Here is a 23,624-nt window from a genome sequence, read left to right as displayed (position 1 = left end):
GATGAAATGGCTTCAGTGCCATGGTTCTCACAATAGCATGTTTGATGTCACCAAACCCATGATCACACTCCTGAGTCTACTCAAAATATTCACCCAACTTCTGTGTCCACATTACTTGCATACGCTCCTAAAAGTGGTCCACAAATTCTGAATAATATTCTGTAACGAGGGCAGGACTAGCTGTAGCGGGCACCAGGTGTTTTCCTGGTGGGCCGGGAGGGTGGGGGCTGGTTTGGAACCAGTGGGAGCCATTTTTGGTACAGGGGGGCGGTTTTGCAGCAGTGCTGGAATACCAGCCCCCTGTACCAAAAGCAGCTGCAGTGTTTCTCAGGCCCCTCCCCTCCCCACCCCCGCGGCTGGTCCAACTCAATTGCCAGAGCCAGTTTGAATTCCCTGTCCATCTCTGTCTGTGACCCCTGGGAACAATCTTAATTATTCCTTGTCCCTCAAGGATTGAGGCCCTACTGAGTATATGTTTTGAGGTCTGGTAATGTCGGTAGAAGGAGATCCCCTGATGGACTGAGATCATCCAATATAAGTCATGCCCAATGTATTAATGTTAGGATAGAGGAGGAAACTGGGTCCCAACACTGCCCAACAGTATTTTTGAAAGGAAAATTAGGCCAAATAAGTGGAAAGTTAGAGATGCCCTGACATAACTGTTCTTGCATACCGGCTGGATATAGGGCTCCATGGTGTGCTGCAGCACCCTCAAAATAACCATGCTGCAGTTCCTAACGTGAATGAGCATTAAAGATGGTTCAAAATCTTGTTTTTTTCCGGTCACATGTCGCACAGGTGTCCAATGTTAGGGTAGTCTTCTGACATATTGCTGCTTATTCTTTTACAAAAGGGATTGGTGCTTACCTTTCCTTCTCTGACTGCAAAGTGAGAAGATTTTTTAAACTGATCTCTAAGGCAATCTTGCTGGCGTGAAAAGAAAGACTGTAGGATGTTGCATTTTCTAACACGCAACAAAGCAGGAAAGCACAAATGAAGTGGTTTTTTGTAATTCTGAAGTGGGATGATGGAAACAAACATTTTAGTAGGATCAAATAAAATCAAGACACTTTCCTTGATGATGTCCAAATGACAAATATTCATCAAAACCCAATTTCCTCTAATTATTGTTTGTGCTCTATATAGATTTATCAGTAACACTGAACATCTGTGCAGATATAGTGGTGAATTCCAATGGAAAATGTAGCATTGATTGCAGCACCCCTACTTAGAAAAGTGTGCCAACACCACTGTTTTCATGCCAGTGAGAAATTAAATAGCAAAAGATCAGAAAGCTAGGTCTTACCCCACTGGCACCAAACTCCAGAGCCATGTCTCTGGGAAGAATGAGCGGACACTTTGTGGAGCTGCGCCACTGTCCATCACGATTTCCACGGGTCCACCTGGGGCATTTAAACCCTTGACTAAAATGGAGATATAGAAAACAAACCCACTTGTCAAGGATCCTTATATAATAATTACGCTAAACCGTTACAACGACCACAAGTGCTTAATATTGACAAAATGACAGAGAGATGATTAATAAAAAATATTATTACCCAGTTTAAGGGTATTCATTTTATAGCATTAATAATTTTCAAAGGCTGGGTGGGGGAAGAGGTCAGACTTCATCTGTTTATTCGCATATCCAGCACAGGCACACAACTAACCTGACAGTGACATGGTGCAATCCCAAGGATATTTTGAGCAGATTTATACTTTTCTGAGGGTTTAACACATTTATTTAGATTCTAACGAAACATCAGTAAAATTACAATAGAATATAGGGAAAAAAACATTATAAATAGGTACAGTAAAATCATGGCACACAACTTGAAGCTAGAAAAAAATTTGATCTCAGAAACATGAGAGATACCACACTATACACTAATAGTTCAAATTAATTTCAAGTCTTTGCATACTACTTGGTATCTTGATTTGCAGTGGGGCATAAAGAGTATAGACACCTAAGCACTGATCATTTTTCATTATTTTCTTTTGAATACAGGATAGGTTATACTGTCCCTTAGTCTCTTGCCAGCCACTGCTTACTCCTCAGTACCAAGCATGATTACATAAGTTGTCGGCAGTGTCTTCTATGCCATTCAAGAGCAAGCAATGGCAAAGACAATAGGTCACCTGCTGTCTTCTGCAAAGAAATCCAATAATGAAACAACATTTTAGGAATGGAGCCAGGAACAGGGCCTCTTTTTTGAACAAACTGCATTGGCAGAGTTAATCTGTACCCTCAAAGAAGAGTATATACAGTAAAAGAATACTATAGTAGATACTTCCGACAAAGGGACTGTATTTTGAAAGACAGCATAAGTGCTTGCACACTTTACTTTGTTCATAAAAAAACATAAATGTAACATGCTATCATTAAAACAAAATAAAAGAAATGAATGTGCAGAAGTGATAGGTAAATAAAACAGTATCTTTGTGACAAATAAAGGCAACCAAACATTTTGCACTTTCTTAATAAAAAAAGAGCCATAAATCAGCAATTAAAATCAGTGCTTAATTTGAGCCAGTGGTTTCCGGTGCTGAGCACCGTCACTTAATTTTCAACACCGGCACTTATGACAGTCTGCCACAAGGTGGCACTGTTTGTTTCATTTACAAATTAGCACAACATAAGTTGTTTATTACCTTATTATTCACAAAAAATAATTAATTCCTGTCACCAAAGCCATTGTTATAACTTTGGGGACCTGAAATAGTCCGAATTGTCCTGCTTGAAGGTACTGTGATAGTTAGTGTTTGTGTTGGTACAGTCATTGGTAGTGCTGGCAGGCGCAATGGGTGGTGCAAGCTAAAGCAGCCTCCTGATTAGGGCCTTGCCACTTATTTTTTTTACAAATTAAGAACTGATTAAAATGTGATTGTGTCAGCAAAGTAAATACATCAAAAGTCACACATTAGCACCAGCCACATCTCATGTCTCATCTGCACTCTAACATAAAACTACTTGATGTCCCTTCAGCAAACCCTAATTGGAACACAAATGGGACAATGCATGGCAGTCTGATCAAAATATGGCGGGTGGGACTGCCAACTCCTTGTCGGCCGGTCTCCGTCCCGCTTCGATGGCGGTTCGACGCTCGTCCGACTACCATCGTAATAAGCCCCTATATCCTTTTACAGAGGTCATTTAAAAAAAAGCTAAGTATGTTTTCTGACCCCTGTTATCCTCAGCTCAAGCCTTGTTCCGTAGATAGTCTCTAGAGAGACAGTTCAATCTCTCGTCTCAATCCTGTATGCCAAAATTCCTATCATCATTAGTTTTACTCCTAACTGCGATTTTGCTAACTCCTGTTTTACATGTGTAAGTGTCCACACCACAAAGCTCAGGCGGCAGTGGATGCAGGAGAACTGGCCGTGGGTGGTGTTTGGAGTGGACAGCTGGCAGTTGTTGTTCCTCCCTGGACTGAGTGCGAGGAGGGCAGCTGAGTCAGTTGGAGAAAACTGCAGAGACTCATATCTTCTTGGCGAAGCAGTAGCAGATAAATTGACTACTTGTGTAACATCCCTTGTGGGTCAATACGTTCAAGAATATTTAGAATCTCATGAATGCGATACTGGTCTTCCTTTAGGAGACAGAGCCAGTCTGTGATGTGTCTTGTGATGGTGAAGCAGAAGATAGAGCTTTTAAGGTAGATTGAGACGATATTCTTAGGGGTGACGGCAATGATGGTGGTCTCAACATCAATAGTAGCTGTCTCAATGGTGCCAGTGATGTACTTGATGGGGAACAACATTGTCTCGATGTCAGCAAGTTGCTGCAGTACCTGTATTTGATTTCATAGGTTTCGGCGCTGTTTAGCAATAACGTTTTCTGTGTGGTTTTCTGCACTCTTTCTATCCATCATGGGTAGTCAGTAGAGCATGAAGAGTGCACTAAGGTATGTGGTAAATTACTTCCTAACCCTGACTCATGATGGTTCTTTTGTAGCCCAAGCAGTCTGATGCTCAGCCTGTCCCTCAGGGTTCACCTTGACATTTCTATGAGCAGTTTTCAAAGTCCTGGACAATGGTCTTCTGGAAGACATACTATGCAGCTTCATGCCACAATTAGGGCACTTCAGAAAGAGTGAAATCATTCTGTCATGACAAGTTCCTTTCAGAAATGTTGGAAAACTTCCATAGTCGAAAAGGATGTTGAGTGAGGCTGGTTAAGATTTTTGAAAAATTAAGCCAAAAAGGCTGTGTCCGGAGCTCCAGGATCCTGATGGCAGAAACCATAAACATGAACTCACCTGTCACCCCTGGTGCATGATGTGACACTGGACCAAGGGTGACACCTTAAACGCAGAATGTCAATTTAATGCTCTAAATGCATAGTCTATGTGTTAGAATTGACCTGAATTTCCTGCTTTTTGCATAAAAAAAAAAAAAGAGGTCTGGGAGAGATATTTCTAATCACTTTATCCCGTTTATATTTCTACAGTTTGAAAGTATTTTTAAGCTAAAATGTACATTAACTTACATTACCTTACCATCAGGAAGACTGGTGTGAACAATGGGGGCAGGCATCCAATGAAGAACATCAAATGTGAAAGTTATTTGGACATTGATGTCTATTATTGATTTGCAATGAGATGAGGATGCTGACGCGTCATCGTCGTGCCAGAAGTGACTGCTTACCTCTGTTTGGCCAGAGATCAACCTATCACAAAGCTGGATTATTTAAATGAATTCAGCACCGTGTGTATCTGACATTTGCTTTACCGCACTGAAGAAGGAATAATGCTGAAATGCGTCTGCGGCCATTAAAACTGATTATTTTACCCCGTGAGTGCTCCAACCGTTCTTGTAGTAGTTGTGTAACTGGCGGGTCCTACCCCGGCCCTATGGATGCACCCATCACGAGTTCGGCGGCCCTTGTGGGGAGTTCGCAAACGTATATATATATATATATATATATTACCTACTGGCGGTCGCCAGTAGGTAGTTATAGTTAGGACCCCTTTTCCATAGGAAATCCGCAACATTCTATTTTGAATAACTTTGGCGCCGGTCGATGAATCCTCGCGAATTTCTCAAAATAGGTGGGGCGCTACGCTCCGCTCCTACCCTGAAAGTCTCGGGGGGATTCGTCAAGCGGGGGCTGAGATAAAAGGGGGGTCCCAAAACGCGTTTTTCCCATGCATTTTTCCATAGGACCTTTAGACAGGGCTACAGCCCGAACGGCTGAACAGAATTACTAGAAATTTGGCAGAGAGGTAGTCCCTAGGTCAAGGAAGTGCCTTTTGTAGGTTTGGTGTAAATCTGTTCAGTAGATTCTGAGAAAATAGCCTTTAAATCAATATATATATCTGAGCCAGCTTACGGTACGCTTACCGTAAGCTTACCGTACGCGTACGGTGGCGTGCGCGAGCGCGATTCTGATTGGCTGTTAGATCTTAGTAAACATTCGAATCGGCCGAAACCAGGAAGCGGCGGCCGCCATTTCGTGTGTTTCACTCAGAAAAAAAAGAGTGAAAACAAGAAAAGGGGGCAAGGAGGAGAGTTACAGACCCCCTTACATTTGTGAGGGGGTCAAAGAAGGACTGTAAAGTACAAAGAAAACATTTATTGATTTTTAAAAAAATCACGGGGTACGCGTACGGTAAGCTTACGGTAAGCGTACGAAAGAAAAATGGCGTGCGCGAGCGCGATTCTGATTGGCTGTTAGATCTTAGTAAACATTGGAATCGGCCGAAACCAGGAAACGGCGGCCGCCATTTTGTGTGTTTCACTCAGAAAAAAAAAGAGTGAAAACAAGAAAAGGGGGCAAGGAGGAGAGTTACAGACCCCCTTACATTTGTGAGGGGGTCAAAGAAGGACTGTAAAGTACAAAGAAAACATTTATTGATTTTTAAAAAAATCACGGGGTACGCGTACGGTAAGCTTACGGTAAGCGTACGGAAGAAAAAATAAATTAAAAAAGAAATGAAATGCAGATTTAAGAGTTTAGATATTAGGGAGCTCTTCCATTTCCCCAAAAAATTTCAACAGATTACCTATCACAAGGAAGCGCATAATATGTCCTCCATGTGCGGAACGAACTGCGTTAAGTGGGCGCGCACGCCACGAATGGCGTAAAGTAACTTAGCATTTAAAAAACCGTACAAATTCACTGAAAAAACCATAGGTTTCACACACGTTATAGTTAGGAAATAGCATTTAAAAAACCTTGCAAATTCACTGAAAAAACCATAGGTTTCACACATGTTATAGTTAGCGGAAATTTTACTGATAAAAAAACAATGAAATTCCCCGTTATAGTTAGTGCAGGCAACTATAACTCACGCGACCGCAATCTTCTGCTGATGACATATGTGTCTTTATGAAAAAAAAATATTTGTAATATATGTATAGCTAAAAATGTATGGAAGAAGACATGGGCAAATAAGTGTCTAAATACAGTATTAGCATCAGCAGAGGATTGCGGTCGCGTGAGTTATAGTTGCCTGCACTAACTATAACGGGGGAATTTCATTGGTTTTTTATCAGTAAAATTTCCGCTAACTATAACATGTGTGAAACCTATGGTTTTTTCAGTGAATATATATATATGTGTGTGTGTGTGTGTGTGTGTGTGTGACCAAGACCCCGAGAGGTCGAAACGCGTCTGTGTTTTGCCATTAAATGTTTGGATTAATTTACTGCAGCAATTGGAGTGACTCGTTCTTCCCCACCAAAGCTTTATGGTTTGGGAATTAGGTGCAAAAAGCTCAGGAGGACGAGGGACTCACGCATCAATATGCTCCAATCTACACAAAGGAATTCCATGCGCTCACTGGGCTTTTCAAATATAATTTAATCGCTTTCACCAACAAAAAGTACTGACAAATACATTTCGTCTTCCTCAGCTTTGTCATTGTCAGTTTGTCAATGTTCACATTTCATCTTTTAACAAAACAGTATCACATTGGTTTCTTGAGGCAGCATAATCGTCGAAAGTGGACTACAATTATAATTCAAGAATTATACCGGGTGATCTGTCGGCCATATTGACGTTCCTAGGTGCTCACATGATCCTTGTAAGATTCTGATTAAACATAATCTATAAATGCTCATTTGATTTACAATTATCTCTTAGTAGGTTATAAATTTCAACAATCATGTTTACGTTCTTGGAATCACAATATCCCTTTTGAACAATCAATTTGCAATTTTTCCAAATTCTTAGACTATCATACCCTCCAATGGGCTTAGGAGCTACACGGACTCAATGTCATTGTCACAAACCTAACTGAATACACTATAAAGCTTCGAACAAGCACAGTCCATATAGTTACATATTTTGCCTTGTATTATCATATGGATCACCTATAGTCGATCATGTAACTCATGTACTCATTCACTTACTCGTACATATAGTAGCACATGTATGCACTCACCTATACAATCACTGGGACAAGCACATACTCTCCCATAGAACCTCTCTCACACTCAACCATACAACCACGCACACATCCATTTACTCACCCATACAGCCACTGACACACCTACTTACTCTTATACTCCCTTGCACACCCATTCATGCACCTGTACAGCCAGTCAGGAACACTTTAACTCACCCATACTGACACTTATGTATCTGCTCAGTCACCCATACACCTACTCATGTACCCTCTCATTCACCATTTACAGCCACTGACACACTTGTACATTCACCCATACAGTTACTCATTCAATATCTCATTCATCATTACACTCACCTTCACACCTACACACTCACCCATGCAAAAACTCACACTCACATGCTCATGTACACAGTCTCTCACATACCTACTCACTCTTCTTTACCCACTTACACACTCACCCACTAGCCCATACAGGCACTCCCACAGCCACTTATGTTAGTATACACGTTTAACTCTCAGTAACTTTTAGAAAACATGCACCATCACTGGATGATTTTATCAGTTCTGCCATTTGAGATGTCATCAGTGATGTCATCAGTGATGTACCAGACCATGGCATGACTGATGTAATATGTGAGGTCATAAGCAGTGCATTGCGGGGCATAAGCTACAGTTAGCTCAGATAACTATAATTGCTGAATTTCACAGGTTTGTATGAGTGAAATTAGAGCCTAACTATAACGTCCCTGTAACCTTTGTTTTTTTCAGTGAATTTCCAAGGTTTTTTAAATGTTATTAACCACTAACCTTTGACACTGAGTTTGTGAGTGAGTGCAAGAGTTTCTCAATGGGTGTATGAGTGTCTGGGTAGCTTTGTAAGTGGGTGTAAGAGTATGATTGGGGCTGTAAGTAGGTATATGCGTGTCTGAGTGGGAATGTGAGTGGGTGTGTGAGTCTCTGAGATGGTCTGTGAGCCAGTGCATGAGTCTCTGAGCAGATCTGTGAGTGGGTGAGAGAGTATGAGTGATTCTGTAAGTAGGTGCATGAGTGCCTGACTGAGTCTGTGAGAGGGTGTAGGTGTCTGATTTCGTCTGTGAGTGGGTGCATTAGTGAATGGGTATGTGAATTGCTGTAAGAGTATCTGAATTGTTCCGTGAGTGGGTGCATGAGTGCCTAAATGTATTCTGATTATTTTCACCTTGTTTTCTGCCTTTTCTGCTCACTTCTGACCTTTATTTTTCCTCTTTCTGTTCACTTCTGACCTTCATTTTTCCTCCTTCTGCTTGTGTCTCACCTGTATTTTGCCTTTCAGCTAATTTTTTACCTTCTTTTTGCCTCTTTCTGCTCATTCCTGACCTCTATTTTGCCTCATACTGCTCATTTCTGACTTTTATTTTGCCTTTTTCTGCTAGTTTCTGATCTCTATTTTGCTTCTTTCTGCTTGTATCTGGTCTCTATTTTTCCACTTTCTGCTAATTTCTCTCCTGTATTTGTGCCTCTTTCTGACCTCTATTTTACCTCTTTCTGCTCGGTTCAGACCTTTTTTGGCACTTTCTTCTAGTTTATGACTTTATTTTTGCCTCTTTCTGCCTGTTTCTGAGCGTTATTTTGCATCTTTCTGTTAGTTTCTGAGCTTTATTTGGACTTTTCTGCTAGTTTCTTATCTCAATGTTGCCTCTTTCTGCATTTTTCCTCCTTCTGCTCATTTCTGCCCTCTATTCTGCCTCTTTCTACTTGTTTTTGACCTCTATTCTATCTCTTGCTGCTCGTTTCCAACCTTTATTTTGCCTCTTTCTGGTTGTTTCTAACCTCTTTCTGCCTCTTTCTGCTTGTTTCTCACCTTTGTTTTTCCTCTTTCTGCTCATTGTTGCCTTTATTCTGCCTCTTTCTGCTCATTTCTGATCTTTATTCAGCCTCTTTCTGCTCATTTCTGATTTCTATTTGTATTCTGCCTCTTTCTCCTCGTAGATGGTTTTATTTTGCCTCTTTCTGCTCATATATTTCTATTTGTAAAGGAGAGGGAGGCTGTGCAGCACCCCTCCCTGTGCCGATTTTGGTCTCCTGGACCCTATCCCCGGGGCCCGGCCAGCTTCATAAAAAAGGAATTAACTAAAACACATAGAATTGCTGAAAAGAGAAAGTTAAAAAGTGGAAGCACTGACATTTTGATCAAAGCCACCCTGCCTAGAATGGATAATGGGAGAGAATGGCATCGGGTAAACAGATCTTGAACTTTTCGTAATAATGAAACAAAATTTAAATCATATAATTCCGAAATCAATGGTGAGAAGTAAACCCCTATATATCTCTTCGGATTTGTGTTTAAACATGAGATGATATCGGGGTGCAAATCCCTAGATGCCCCACTGCCGCAAAGTAATATTCCTGTGCTCCCTTGTGTCTGGACAAAGCTATACCTCACTGAAGACCTCTAATTAGAGCGAAACACTGTGTCAGGGGTTGCTTTTGCTTGTTTCAATCTTCACGACCCTTCATCAATGGCAGTTGAAAGCACACTTGCAGACTGGCCACGAATGACTTATTGCATGCCAACACTCCACTGGGACGTTATGTTTGAGTAAATGAGGCGCTGCAGACAGACTCACTTGAGTAAAAAATCAACTGGCGACTTCAAATACCTGAAGGCCAAATGAGAGGCCACGCTCACTTGGGAGGTGTTTGTATGTAATAAGTCATTCATGGGCAGTCTGCGAGTGTGCTTTCAACTGCCATTGATGAATGGTCGTGAAGACTTGAGACGCGTTTGGCGATACTGAGGATGCTGCCTTGTTATGCTGTCTGCAAACCTTTGTGAATAAATACGGGACAATGATTTACCTTGTTGTGGCTCCTTCCATATGAGGGTAACTTTGTTTGTTGGATTATATATATACATTTATATATATATAAACGACGAGTTCCAAATAATCAGGCAATCGTGGCTGAGAGGCGGGAAGAACAAACCACCCGAATATCAATCAGGAGAACACGTCGATCAGGGTGGGGCCGCCAGAGGAAGAGGAAAACCCACTTGGACGCGCAAGAAGAGGAACTACAAACGCCAATAGAAGAATCTAACTTAACAGTGGTCAATCTCACTTTGAAGGAACTAACAGCCAGTGAGATTAAGGTGCTGACCTTAGGATTGACCTTTTGCCCCAGCAGTAAATTGGAGTTCACGCAATCCAGGATTGACCTGTATACTTTTGTTCGCAAATTGAAGTTACACAAGTACTTTAAATTGAGACCAAACCTGACCAAATCTACATCAGCAGGAGTAAGGATCACTGCTACTGACATATTGACTTGCAATGACCTATCTGGTGTGGAACTTCTGCAGAATCTGCAAATTGGTACACCCATTCAACCAAGTACATCGGAAGACATGGCTGAAAGGGCAAGAGTGGTGGGCATTGAACAAGAATTGGAAGTAAGTCCTTTCAAATTAAAATCCACTTTTGTACCACAAATGCCTTTTGACACCATAGATACATTCTCAGATATAATGGTTAAGGATCTATTAAAATTCAGATGCAGAACTCATAAACGAAATTTTTGTGAAAATTTGACCAAAGAGGAGAAGCAAGCGCTAGATGGCTTATTGCAAGACACGTCAATTATAATCAAGCCTTCAGATAAAGGCGGCAATGTAGTGCTACAAACTAGGGAGCAATACTGTGGTGAAGCCCTGAGACAACTATCGGACAATAACAATTACACCAAATCCTCTCGTGAACTCTATCAAGCAAGTGTTCAGAGCTATGAGTTGCTAATCAAAAAATGGTACGATAAATCCATGCTGGGGACTGATGAACATTTATTTTTGAGGAATACCACCCCTCTGGTGGCAACATTTTATCATATCCCTAAAATCCATAAGGATAAGGAAAAGCCACCTGGCAGACCCATAGTCTCCTCGCAAGGGAGTTTAACAGAACATATGTCTATGTTCATCGACCATTTTTTATTCCCATTCGTGCTACAATTGAAATCATATGTGAGAGACACGAAAGACTTTTTGAGCAAATTGAACAGCCTAATTTCGGACTCCAACTATGTATTAATGGTATTGGACATCACCAGCCTATATACATGTATAAAACATGAGGATGGGATCAAAGCCGTCCAATTTTTCCTCAACAGACGACAATTGAGATATGCGGAACACAACTCTATGTTGATTGAATTTACAAGCTTTTGCCTTTCCAATAATATTTTTGTATTTGGTGATCAATATTACAAACAAATTTCAGGGACTGCGATGGGCACCTGCTTCGCCCCTAGCTACGCCAACTTGTTGGTGGGCTGGTGGGAGGAGCAGGTGTCCAGAACCTATGTAAGAGGTGAAGTGACAGGACAGGTAAAAGCATGGTATCGGTACATCGATGATCTGTTCATTGTTTGGGAGGGAACTACCGAATCAGCGGAAGGATACATTGAGGATCTTAATACAAACAACCTCAATCTACACTTTTCGGGTACAGTTAGTCCAGTGGCAGTGGACTATCTGGACCTAAAGGTGTTCATTTCTGAAGGTAAAATAGAAACAGCCTTGTATCGTAAGGCTACAGCGGGGAATTCGATCCTTTTCGCTACCAGCAATCATCCCCCAAAACTAATACAGAGTATACCATATGGGGAGCTTCTGCGATTAAAACGCAATAGCTCCAGAACTTGTGATTTTGAATTGGCAGCTAGGGAATGTGTAAATAGATTTCGTATCAGAGGATATGGACAGGCATTATTGGAGAAAACACTCAATAAAGTCAGGGGTATACCTAGAAAACACTTGCTAGAAGAGAAGACGGTCATAAGAAAAGACTCCGTCGATTCACATGAAGGTCAATTTAGAATGATCACGACATACTCTGCAGAGTCCAATTTTTTGAAAAAGATGCTTAATAAAAATTGGCATATTTTGAAAAGTGATGCTATCATAGGGGAGGATATTCCAGATTATCCAATGATAACCTTTAAAAAGGCGAGGTCATTAAAGGATAGGTTGGTCAATAGTCATTTGATGAAACCATCACCACAGCAGGGCACTTTGAAACACATGCAAGGTTTCTTTCCGTGCGGTAAGTGTAAGGCTTGTTCTAACAGCCATAGAGTTCTCAATTACACTATACCCAATGTGAATCTGAACAAACCCATTAAAAAGTTTTTAACCTGCAGTACCCCCTATGCAGTCTACTGTCTCGTTTGCCCGTGTGGCCTATTGTACATAGGCAGCACGATTCACTCCTTGAAAATCAGAATATTAGAACACAGGAGGGCGATATTGAAAGGGGATCCTTCATACCCTGTAGCGAGACATTATGAAGAAAAGCATCCAAATTGTAAGAATGTTCTACAGTTTTTTGGTCTAGACTTTGTCCCAGAGAGTATTAGAGGCGGCGACCGCCTAAAGAAATTGCGGAGGTTAGAATCACGTTACATTATCGACCTTCAGTCTAAGTTTCCGTCTGGTTTAAACAGTAATGAAGAGTTATCAGTACATTTGGGAAATTAATTTTCTTGTCTGGATACTCAATTGAGACTTTATGAACTTTGTCTTCTGATTGTAGCAACCTGCTGTTGTAAGCTTCTTCGATTATCCCATTGCTATTTGTGTTGAGACTAGATGCATTGTATTGTACATGAAATTAATCAGTTTTGACAGCAAATGCAAGCCGATACACGGCATTATCAAGAGCAACGCCGATACACGGCTTAATCATTAACAGTGGTGGTGTGGCGGACATCTTTTAGTGATACACTAAATTGGTGTAGCAATTTTCCCAGTAAATATTGAAGCGATAGGATTAATTATTCGAATCTGGGACCGCCCGCATTTGACTGTATAAATGTGTGTATATATTGTATATATTGTATAAATTACACTGTATGTATGTACATAGGTACATTACAAGATGGCGCCAGTAATTCCACTGACACTGCACGCTGTCCTCTGTCTAGGTCTACTATGTTGTGACACGTGGAGATAACTATGTATAAAAATATGGCGTTTCCCAGTGTGCCGTTAACACCGAGGAAGGCAGACCGCCGAAACGCGTCTGTTCCGGAAATAAAGACCTGTTGCCACGCCACCCGTGAGTGCTTGCATTCTTTGTATTTGAAAGAATTTGGAGCGATAATATATATATATATATATATATATATTCTAAACACAAAAAGGTTGCCCTTGTAGAGTCGCCAACACTGATGGTAAGTAACTCCATTGCTTTATTCATGGCTGCAGGCACATCGTACTCTCCCCCAAGAACTGTCATATGCATTTCGGGCTCCATGCCCTTGTTCACTGGCGTTTTCCACAACATTCACGGCAGCCATGTGGACTATAAACCATACGCCCCGCCCATTTAGGACTTCGTATTTAACATTGATTTCTGGGTATGGAAGTCCATTCATACTTCACAGGGATTGCTGCTAGTGTGCCTGAAAAATTAAAGTCTGTACTCCCCAAGTGGGTTACGAGGAGAATTGTCCAAAGTACCTGCTGCTTTCACACCAGAAATGCCGGATTTACCATCACCTTGCAGGCACCCAAGAGTCTGAGTGCCGAGGTCCGCTTTGTTAAAGCAGCGGGGCGTCTCCGCGACGAGGCGCGCCGCTATTAAGATTCCAAACACGAAAAGGTTGCCCTTGTAGAGACGCCAACACTGATGGTAAGTAACTCCATTGCTTTATTCATGGTTGCAGGCACATCGTACTCTCCCCCAAGAACTGCCATATGCATTTCGGGCTCCATGCCCTTGTTCACTGGCGTTTTCCACAACATTCACGGCAGCCATGTGGACTATAAACCATACGCCCCGCCCATTTAGGACTTCGTATTTAACATTGATTTCTGGGTATGGAAGTCCGTTCATACTTCACAGTGATTGCTGCTAGTGTGCCTGAAAAATTAAAGTCTGTACTCCCCAAGTGGGTTACGAGGAGAATTGTCCAAAGTACCTGCTGCTTTCACACCAGAAATGCCGGATTTACCATCACCTTGCAGGCACCCAAGAGTCCGAGTGCCGAGGACCGCTTTGTTAAAGCAGCGGGGCGTCTCCGCGACGAGGCGCGCTGCTATTAAGATTCCAAACACGAAAAGGTTGCCCTTGTAGAGATGCCAACACTGATGGTAAGTAACTCCATTGCTTTATTCATGGTTGCAGGCACATCGTACTCTCCCCCAAGAACTGCCATATGCATTTCGGGCTCCATGTCCTTGTTCACTGGCGTTTTCCACAACATTCACGGCAGCCATGTGGACTATAAACCATACGCCCCGCCCATTTAGGACTTCGTATTTAACATTGATTTCTGGGTATGGAAGTCCGTTCATACTTCACAGTGATTGCTGCTAGTGTGCCTGAAAAATTAAAGTCTGTACTCCCCAAGTGGGTTACGAGGAGAATTGTCCAAAGTACCTGCTGCTTTCACACCAGAAATGCCGGATTTACCATCATCTTGCAGGCACCCAAGAGTCCGAGTGCCGAGGTTCGCTTTGTTAAAGCAGCGGGGCGTCTCCGCGACGAGGCGCGCCGCTGTTAAGATTCCAAACACGAAAAGGTTGCCCTTGTAGAGACGCCATATATATATATATATATATATATATATATATATATATATATATATATATATATATATTCAGTGAAAAAACCATAGGTTTCACACACGTTATAGTTAGGAATTAGCATTTAAAAAACCTTAGAAATTCAGTGAAAAAACCATAGGTTTCACACATGTTATAGTTAGCTGGACATTTTACTCGTAAAAAACCAATGAAATTCCCCCGTTATAGTTAGTTCAGCTAACTATAACTCGCGCGCCCGCAATGAACTGCTGATGACGTCACATATTACATCACTCATGACATGGTCAGTGACATCACTCATGACATCACTGATGACATCTCAAATGACATCACTGATGACCTCACTGATGACATCATCCAGTGAATGTGTGTTTTTCTGAAAATTAAATATGTTTTATATATGTATATCTCAAGGTTGATGGAAGAATAAATGGGTATATTACTGTCTAAATGGATGATTTCTTTTTGAAAAATTGATTATGTAACTGACTGATTAAGTGTATCATAGTGAATACATGGCTTAGTGAGTAATGTTTAAATATATAAATATCTGTATCATTTTTTCACTTTGTGTATAAGTGGCTGCATGGGTTGGTGAGTAGCTACATGGGTGTCTATAGGTTATTAGTTGGTTTTTTGAGTATCAGTCTGAGTGTCTGCATGGTTCGGTGGGGGTATGACGTAGTGCATAGGTGCATGAATGAGTGACTCACTGTTTGTATGTGTTGAACAGAGCATGTGTGCAGGACTGCATGGGTGGATGAGTGTGTGTATGGGTGTGTTAGTGAGTGAATGACTGTCTCAATAGTGTCTTTATGAGTAACTACATATGTTTAAAACTAGTATATGTGACTATTGGTTTATATATGTGAGTATATGTGAGAGTGAGAGATTGAAAGAGTTCCTGTATGAATAAGTATGTATTTCTATAAGTGATTGTTTAAAAGACTAAGTATGTGTAAGTTTCCGTAGAAGTAAGTGTGGTGGTGTGTGTATAACTGTATATGCAAGTAAATGTATGTTTGATTCTTTATTAGCATGAGTGACTATGTGTGTGAGTAGCTCTATGGATGAGTGGCATTGTGTAACAGGATGTATAGGTGTATGAGTACATATGATAAGTGAGTACATGTATGAGTGACTGTATTGGACTGTTGGTGAATGAGTGGATGTGTATGTGGATCTTAGAATTACTGAAGAGGTGGTTGTAACTGTTATTGGTATGTCCATTGTTTTGTAAATTTTAGTCTCTATTTTTGAATGTGTGTATCAAAGGTTTTATTAGGGGAAGAGGAGGTCTGCCACTCTATCACAAGGATGATGTAATCAGTGAGGTCATCAGTGATGTCATTTGAGATGTCATCAGTGATGTCATGAGTGATGTCACTGACCATGTCATGAGTGATGTAATATGTGACGTCATCAGCAGTTCATTGCGGGCGCGCGAGTTATAGTTAGCTGAACTAACTATAACGGGGGAATTTCATTGGTTTTTTACGAGTAAAATGTCCAGCTAACTATAACATGTGTGAAACCTATGGTTTTTTCACTGAATTTCTAAGGTTTTTTAAATGCTAATTCCTAACTATAACGTGTGTGAAACCTATGGTTTTTTCACTGAATTTCTAAGGTTTTTTAAATGCTAATTCCTAACTATAACGTGTGTGAAACCCATGGTTTTTTCAGTGAATTTGCAAGGTTTTTTAAATGCTAATTCCTAACTATAACGTGTGTGAAACCCATGGTTTTTTCAGTGAATTTGCAAGGTTTTTTAAATGCTAATTTTTTTTTTCTTCTATTTTTTCTAACATATTTTTATTTTAATTTTCTTACCTTTTATAAAGACTATGATGAAATTTTTAAAATTCTTTAATATGTTTTTTTTTATATATTTTTTAAAATAAACATGTAAAATTTATTTGCAGTACTTTTTTTCAAAAAATTTTTAGTACGCGTACCGTAAGCTCACGGTAAGCGTACGGTTTACGCAGCGTCCGTAATTTTCCTACGCTGCTTGCGTATAGTTACGCAATTTGCGTAGCCGCGCGTACTCCGCGTGGGACGCGTACGCGTGTACGCTACACGCGCACGTTACGCGGAAGTGCCGGGAGTGACTGTTATGCGCATGCGCGCAAGCGCGTGTCTTTTTTACGCGCATGCGCACTTTTGCCGTAAGCGTACCGTAAGCGTACCGTAAGCGTACGGTAGGTCATGTGATCATGAAACACAACTTTTGATTGGTTGAAACTACTTTCAGTTCTAGAACTCTCCTACACCACACCCATTCCCCTCATTTCTGCTTGTGATCCCTTGGGAGAAGGAGCTGGTTTGTCTTTGGGATACGATGGCAGAACAGCAGAGCTCTTCTGAGAGTGAGGCTAGCACTAGCAGCACTGTCTTGAGGCAGAGATCGAGGAAACAAAAGCCCTCTTATGTATGGGATTATTTTACTTTTCCTGAAGGCCAGCAAAAGGTAAATGCACCCTTAGTGACTTGTAAGCTGTGTAAGCGTGTACTTTCTAGAGGTAATCCTAACAGGAAGTATTCCTTTGGGAATCACACCATGAAGAGACACCTCCAGGATGTACACAGAAGGACACATGGTCATCTTTTTGGAGGTAACTCTTCAGAAAGACAAGCCAGTACATCCACAGCAGCTCAGCCTGAACCATCATCTGCAGGGCTGACTCCTTCTTCTGCAGGTCAGGTGAGCCCTTCATCTGTGGGGGGAGAATCTCCTTTTGCTGGCCCTCTGGAAATCAACCCTCGATTTCGGAAGGTTGATATTCGATGCACATTTTGTCAAGATCTAATTTGCTATAGGGAGACCAGTGTTTCCCTAGTGAACAACAAAATAGATCAGCACATTTGTCGTTTTGAATAATTTTCCCATGCTTCCTTTCCTCTGTCCCTGCATGAACACAACGGTTCTTTTAAGAGCCAACCTTATCTTTCATCTTTTTTTTACATATGTTTTTAAAAACTTTTTTTTATTTTTTTTTTACCGTACGCGTACGGTGCGCGTACTTTTTTTTTTTTTTTTTTTAAAAAACACTAAAAATCAATAAACACATTACAAGGTCCTTGAGAGACTACAATTATTATTATTGACTTACCATACTCACTGAAAAAATATTTATTCATTTGTTTTTTTTAAAAATAGTTTTAAAAATGTTTGTAGTTTTCGAAAATTTTCTATATCTATCTGGAAAAAAAGAAAAAAGTATTAATATTTTTAAAACATTTTATAATACAGTACACATATTTACATTTTTTTCCATAAAATATTTTTGCCTTATTTTTGCTGTTTTCAGAATATATTGCATTTCACTATAAATTGTGAAAGCAATTGCATTCATCATTTTACAGCGGGCAAAAAAAAATAACAATCACAAAGATTGTATTAAAAAAGCCCTGATTCTTTTTTTACTTAAACTTAACATTATAGAAATGCATAATATTCTAAAAAAATATCATCTAATACCGATACTTATTTCTTTAAAATACCGTCTGATATGTTTGTTTCAGAAGTATAATCACAATATTATATCTCAAATAACTCCAAAATACATCTGATTTCATTTCCTTTAGACCAAATAGTAATTTTAAAATTCTTTTTTGATTAAATTTCCAATGGTAATCCAATAAAATTCTAAAGTTTTATTTGTACAGATCTCACCGATTCTCTGTAACAATTCCTTTATTGTATTTAAATATATTACTACATTTCTTTTCACAATAGTCACAAAACGAAATTTCTATGCCAATTTGAATGCACACTAACTGCTCTTTTTTTTGGGCAAGTGAAAATCACTTTTACAAACTGTCACATTATGAAACCACTTTTCAGATTTTTTAAAAAGCCCATGTCCAGACTGCTACACTACAGCAAGGGCAACCAGCCTTAGTGATGCTGAATGTATTTGCATTACAGACTGAAACCTGAAAACCCCACTCGCTTGTAAATACTGTGCATGACTATACATGGCAAGCACATGGGTGTGTGCTAAGACTCTGCTTCTTCCCCCAAAAATTCGCTCCCCCTTTCCATCTAATGCAACTGTGAAATCACCAGAGCAAGACGCAATAAATCTCTGCCTATAATTCCTCTCTGCACACAGAGTCATGTTTTCACATTAGTCCCAAAACGAAATTTCTTTGCCAATTTGAAAGCACACTTACTGCTCTTTTTTTTTTCGGCGCAAGTGAAAATCACTTTTACAGACTGACACATTATGAAACCACTTTTTTTGATTTATTTAAATGCACATGTCCAAACTGTTTTTTCAGACCACCACCATGTGTATTCTCGGTGACTGCCTACACTCCAGCAAGGGCAACCAGCCTTAGTGATGCTGAATGTATTTGCATTACAGACTGAAACCTGAAAACCCCACTCGCTTGTAAATACTGTGCATGACTATACATGGCAAGCACATGGGTGTGTGCTAAGACTCTACTTCTTCCCCCAAAAATTCGCTCCCCCTTTCCATCTAATGCAACTGTGAAATCACCAGAGCAATGAGACGCTAGGTGGCGCACTGGTGAATGGCGGCTGCCGAGTAGGGCTCCCGCTGGACGGCGTTTCTTATCCGTCTAATTATCCTTAATTGACCCACCCGGGGGCTGCAACTGAGCGAGGGGCAGCAGCGAGGTGTCCAGCGAGTACTGGCCGAGTCTGACGGAGAACGGGCGGCCGGCGCCGGAGAACGACGCGCCGTTGGCAGCGGCGCGCGAGTGGCGTAGCGGAGCTGGGACGCCCAGCCGGATCGCGCTGGTAGGAGACACCGAGGCTGAATTAACGGCTGCAGGCCGTGGGTGCCGGGACCGGGCCTGACCACCTGAGGGACGCAGAGACTTGGCAGTGGCTACGGAGCAGGTTGGATTTGTCAGCTGAAGACGTCGCTGGGGGTGCTCTCCCCCCCCCCCCCGAATTTTTGAAGAGCGCTGATTTCGGCGTCCCCAGGAGGGGATTGGAGGCGAGGCGCTACGGGGGAGCCAAGTGACATCGGGGCTCAATCGGGGTGAGAGGTGTTGGCCCCCCTGCCCCCCCCTCCTGCCCCCTCTGCCTTGGGAATAGCGACCGAACTGGAGCGGAGGCGCCCCCCCCCCCCCCCGGGACAACGCGTATATCCGGACCAGAATGCGAGTGAAGGAGTGAGCAGGCACCGGGCTGAGACACTGGGACTGGGGGACCTGGATGCTCCCTGAGTGCAGCCGCGCACCCAGGAGGAGCTGCGAAGGGCGAATTGCTTCACCGGGGGCTGTAGAGGAGATCGGGGGTGTAGTACTGGACGGAGGCCTCGTCCCCACGTAGTCGGCGTCTCTGGTATGCTGCCGGCTGGCCGTGAAGATTGATCGAAGTAAGTGGAGGGTGTAGCTGGTGTCTGCTGGCCTGCTATAAGGCGCTCGAATATATGGTCAGCCTGGGATTGCGGAGTGCAGAAAGATAGAAGCTCCTGGGAAGTGCGAAGAGAGTGTTGACGCTGCTTCTGGCCCGAGGGGGTTGTCTGCTGCTGCGGTCAGGTAGGACGGTCCGGAGGCCAGCATGGGCAGGACGGATGCGAAACAGCCCAAACTTTCGTTTGAGGCTAGTAAGAAGCCGCCCAAGGCAGTGGAGGAGACACGTGGACCGCCGGTAACAGCAGGAGGGTCAGCAGATGCGGCGCCCAATTTACAAGATGTCTTGCGCGAAATGCGTCAGGGGTTTGCGACGATTGCTGACAAAGTGGACAGAATGTCGTCCCGAATGGATGCGGTAGTACAGAAGTTGGACGCCCAAGAAGAACGGATCACGGGGGCGGAACAGCGTATATCGGACACTGAAGATACTGTGACACGGCACACCTCACAGCTATCCAGAATGGACAATCTGCTGCGCCTCATTGCTGCTAAGAATGAGGATTTGGAAGCGAGGAGTAGGCGTAACAACGTACGCATCGTAGGTATTCCTGAATCGACGAATGTGGGCAAAATGGAGGAATACGTGGAGAAGATGCTGGTGGCGGCGATCGGTTCGGAAATTTTTTCCCCCCAGTTTATTGTGGAGAGGGCACATCGGGCCCTAGGCCCCAGACCTAAGCCGGGAGCGGCGCCCAGGCCGATCATCGCCAGGATGCTCAATTATCGCGACCGCGACGCCGCTTTGAGAGCCGCACGCGGTACGCGTACATTATCTTACGAGGGCAACTCCTTCACGCTGTATCCAGACTTCACACCAATGGTGCAAGAGGAACGTCGAAAATTTGTGGCAGTCAAAGCGAAATTACGAGACTTACAACTGGACTATGCACTGCTTTACCCGGCGCGCCTGCGGGTCACGTATCAGGGGAGGCAGAAGTTCTTCACGAATCCTCAGATGGTGGAGGATTTCATCAAACAGTACAAGCGTTCCCGCAGATCGGAGGATGGAGCTGAGAACGACGAGGACCCTGTGCGTGAGGAGCTGGTGGACGGTGAACCGTGAGTGGGGTGCCTATAGATGGCATATTGGACTACATGAGCGGATGAGGGAGTTCCCTGTGAACTGATGCTGGGGTAGCTGGCTGTGAGACAATGCGATAGGGGATGGTTGGGCCATATGGATGCGAGCACGGAGGGATGTTGTTGGGGTGTGGGGCGCTCACACTGCAGGAGAATCCGCCACAGATTACACAAGGTGTGACACAGTACTGGCTGCTTTTAAAGGAGGCAGGGATTTGCTTGTTGTAAGACCCGGGTGGCATAAGAACTAGCGCCGGACACCTCCTCGTTTCGTCGCGCTGGACTGCACGTTGTGTGGTCGGGCTGGCGTCTCTGGGGGAGGAACTGGTGGTGCCACCTAGACTCGTTTCCTAACGGGAAATACCCTAGTATATGTTGGGGGTTTGGGGAACGTACTTGCCTTGCTGTTTGGGGCAATTGTGGGTGGGCAGGGGGGGGTACAGGACTGGCAGGTTGGGGTTTGCTTCAGTGGGAGGGGGGTGGGCACGAGGGGTGTTGCAATGGTTTGTATGTTGGGAGTTCCAAAACGGGTGAGAGCGCGTAGGACCAGGAAGGGGTGGGTGGTTTATGGGGGAGTGCATGAGCTGGAATCCGATACACTGTGGAACGGGCCACTTTTGAATATTCGATCTGATGGGGTGGAGGGGGTGCTGATATTGGGTGGCACATACCTGGGGTGTGATTGGCGGAAGGATCTTGACGACTGCTTTGGTAATTGGGAGGTTGACGACGCATGGCGGATAGGATGAGTAAGTCACATGTCACTGTCGCCTCCTGGAATGTCCGGGGGTTAAACGACGCCAGGAAATGTAGGAGGATGGTGGCTTATTTGGAACAACATAAGGTGCAAATTGCATTGCTACAGGAAACGCATCTTAGTCCCCGGGCCACTTACACCTTTGCAAGCAAATGGGCTGCAGTCCGGAGCTTCTCCTCGTATTCAGGGTATGCCAGGGGTACGGCGATACTGATCAAGAAGGCGGTGCCGTTTGTTACGCTGGGCGAACTTACGGATAAGGAAGGGAGGTTTGTCCTGTTGTGGGGCAGACTTGGTACGGATACGGTCACAATTGTGAACTGCTATGGGCCAAATGTGGATTCGCCTGCCTTCTTTACCATGCTCTGGGGCAAAATACTGAACACTGGTTCCATGCATGTCATATGGGGGGGGGATTTCAATCTCACAATGACCTCAGGGCTCGACCGCTCGGGTGGCAGCCCGCAATACCATAAGGGAGCTAGGGACGTCATGGAAGGTATAGTTGCAGAAGGAAGACTTATCGACAGTTGGAGGTTTGTGCATCCTGGGGTCCGGGAAGGGACACACTTCACGACATACGCTAACTCTTGGGCCAGGCTGGATTACTGCTTTCTGTCTACAGGCTTGGCGGTTGATCTAGGTCGAGTGGCTCACTTACCACGGACGTATTCGGATCACTGTCCGGTACTGGTTGAGGTGGCGATCCCGGGGTTCAGTAGGTCAGCACCTAGGTGGCGTATGCAACCCACGGCATTATTGGATCCGGTGTTTCAGGCGGAATTAGGGGACGAGATAGCGGAGTTTTTTCCCCGCAATAAGGGGTCAGTGGACAGTGTTGAGACCATTTGGGAGTCGTTTAAGGTGACGGTCCGGGGGTACTACATATCTAAGAGCTTCGGTGTCCTGAAAACAATACGCGGTTCGCTCTCCAAATTAGAGGCTGAACTAGCGGAGCTGGAAACTAGGATGGCCCAGGAACCAATGGGTCCGGTCCATAAGGAATTCCGAGAACGGCTTACTCAGTACGAGCAGGAAGCGGATAGGGAGTCCAAATTCAGGGGCAAATATTGGCAGGCCCGTCGATACTGTGAAGGAGAAAGACCAGGGCGCGCCTTAGTGGAAATTACTAGACATGCCCGGGGACCCACGCACGTTTTAGAGATCAGAGGGCAGGGTGGGATCTTACAGCAAGATACGAAGGGCATATTAGCTCAATTTACTGCGCATTATGAGGAATTATATGAAGCCCGCAGCGGTGGGGAGGTGGTCTTTGGGGACTTTCTGGATGATGTGGCGTTATGTTGGTTAAGCGATGACCATCGGGAATTCCTTGGGGCCCCATTTGAACTTGATGAAATACGGGAAGCGATTATGTCTCTGAGTAATGGTAAGGCGGCGGGGATAGATGGCCTACCGGCGGAATTCTATAAAAGCTATATAG

The 23,624-nt window shown here is 43.2% G+C and overlaps 1 protein-coding gene across 1 annotated transcript in view; it reads right to left on the bottom strand.

Annotated features, from left to right (window-relative positions):
* LOC146812815 (alpha-2-macroglobulin-like protein 1) overlaps positions 1–23,624 on the bottom strand; it is an 820,867-nt gene that overhangs the window by 409,054 nt on the left and 388,189 nt on the right. The window contains exon 18 of the mRNA XM_085615206.1: positions 1,307–1,424. Coding sequence (XP_085471332.1) covers positions 1,307–1,424 — 118 coding nt within the window. The remainder of the gene's footprint in view (positions 1–1,306; positions 1,425–23,624) is intronic.

Source organism: Triturus cristatus, chromosome 7 (assembly GCF_964204655.1).
Source record: "Triturus cristatus chromosome 7, aTriCri1.1, whole genome shotgun sequence".
Taxonomy (NCBI): domain Eukaryota; kingdom Metazoa; phylum Chordata; class Amphibia; order Caudata; family Salamandridae; genus Triturus; species Triturus cristatus.
This window is presented reverse-complemented; position numbering and strand designations above follow the sequence as displayed.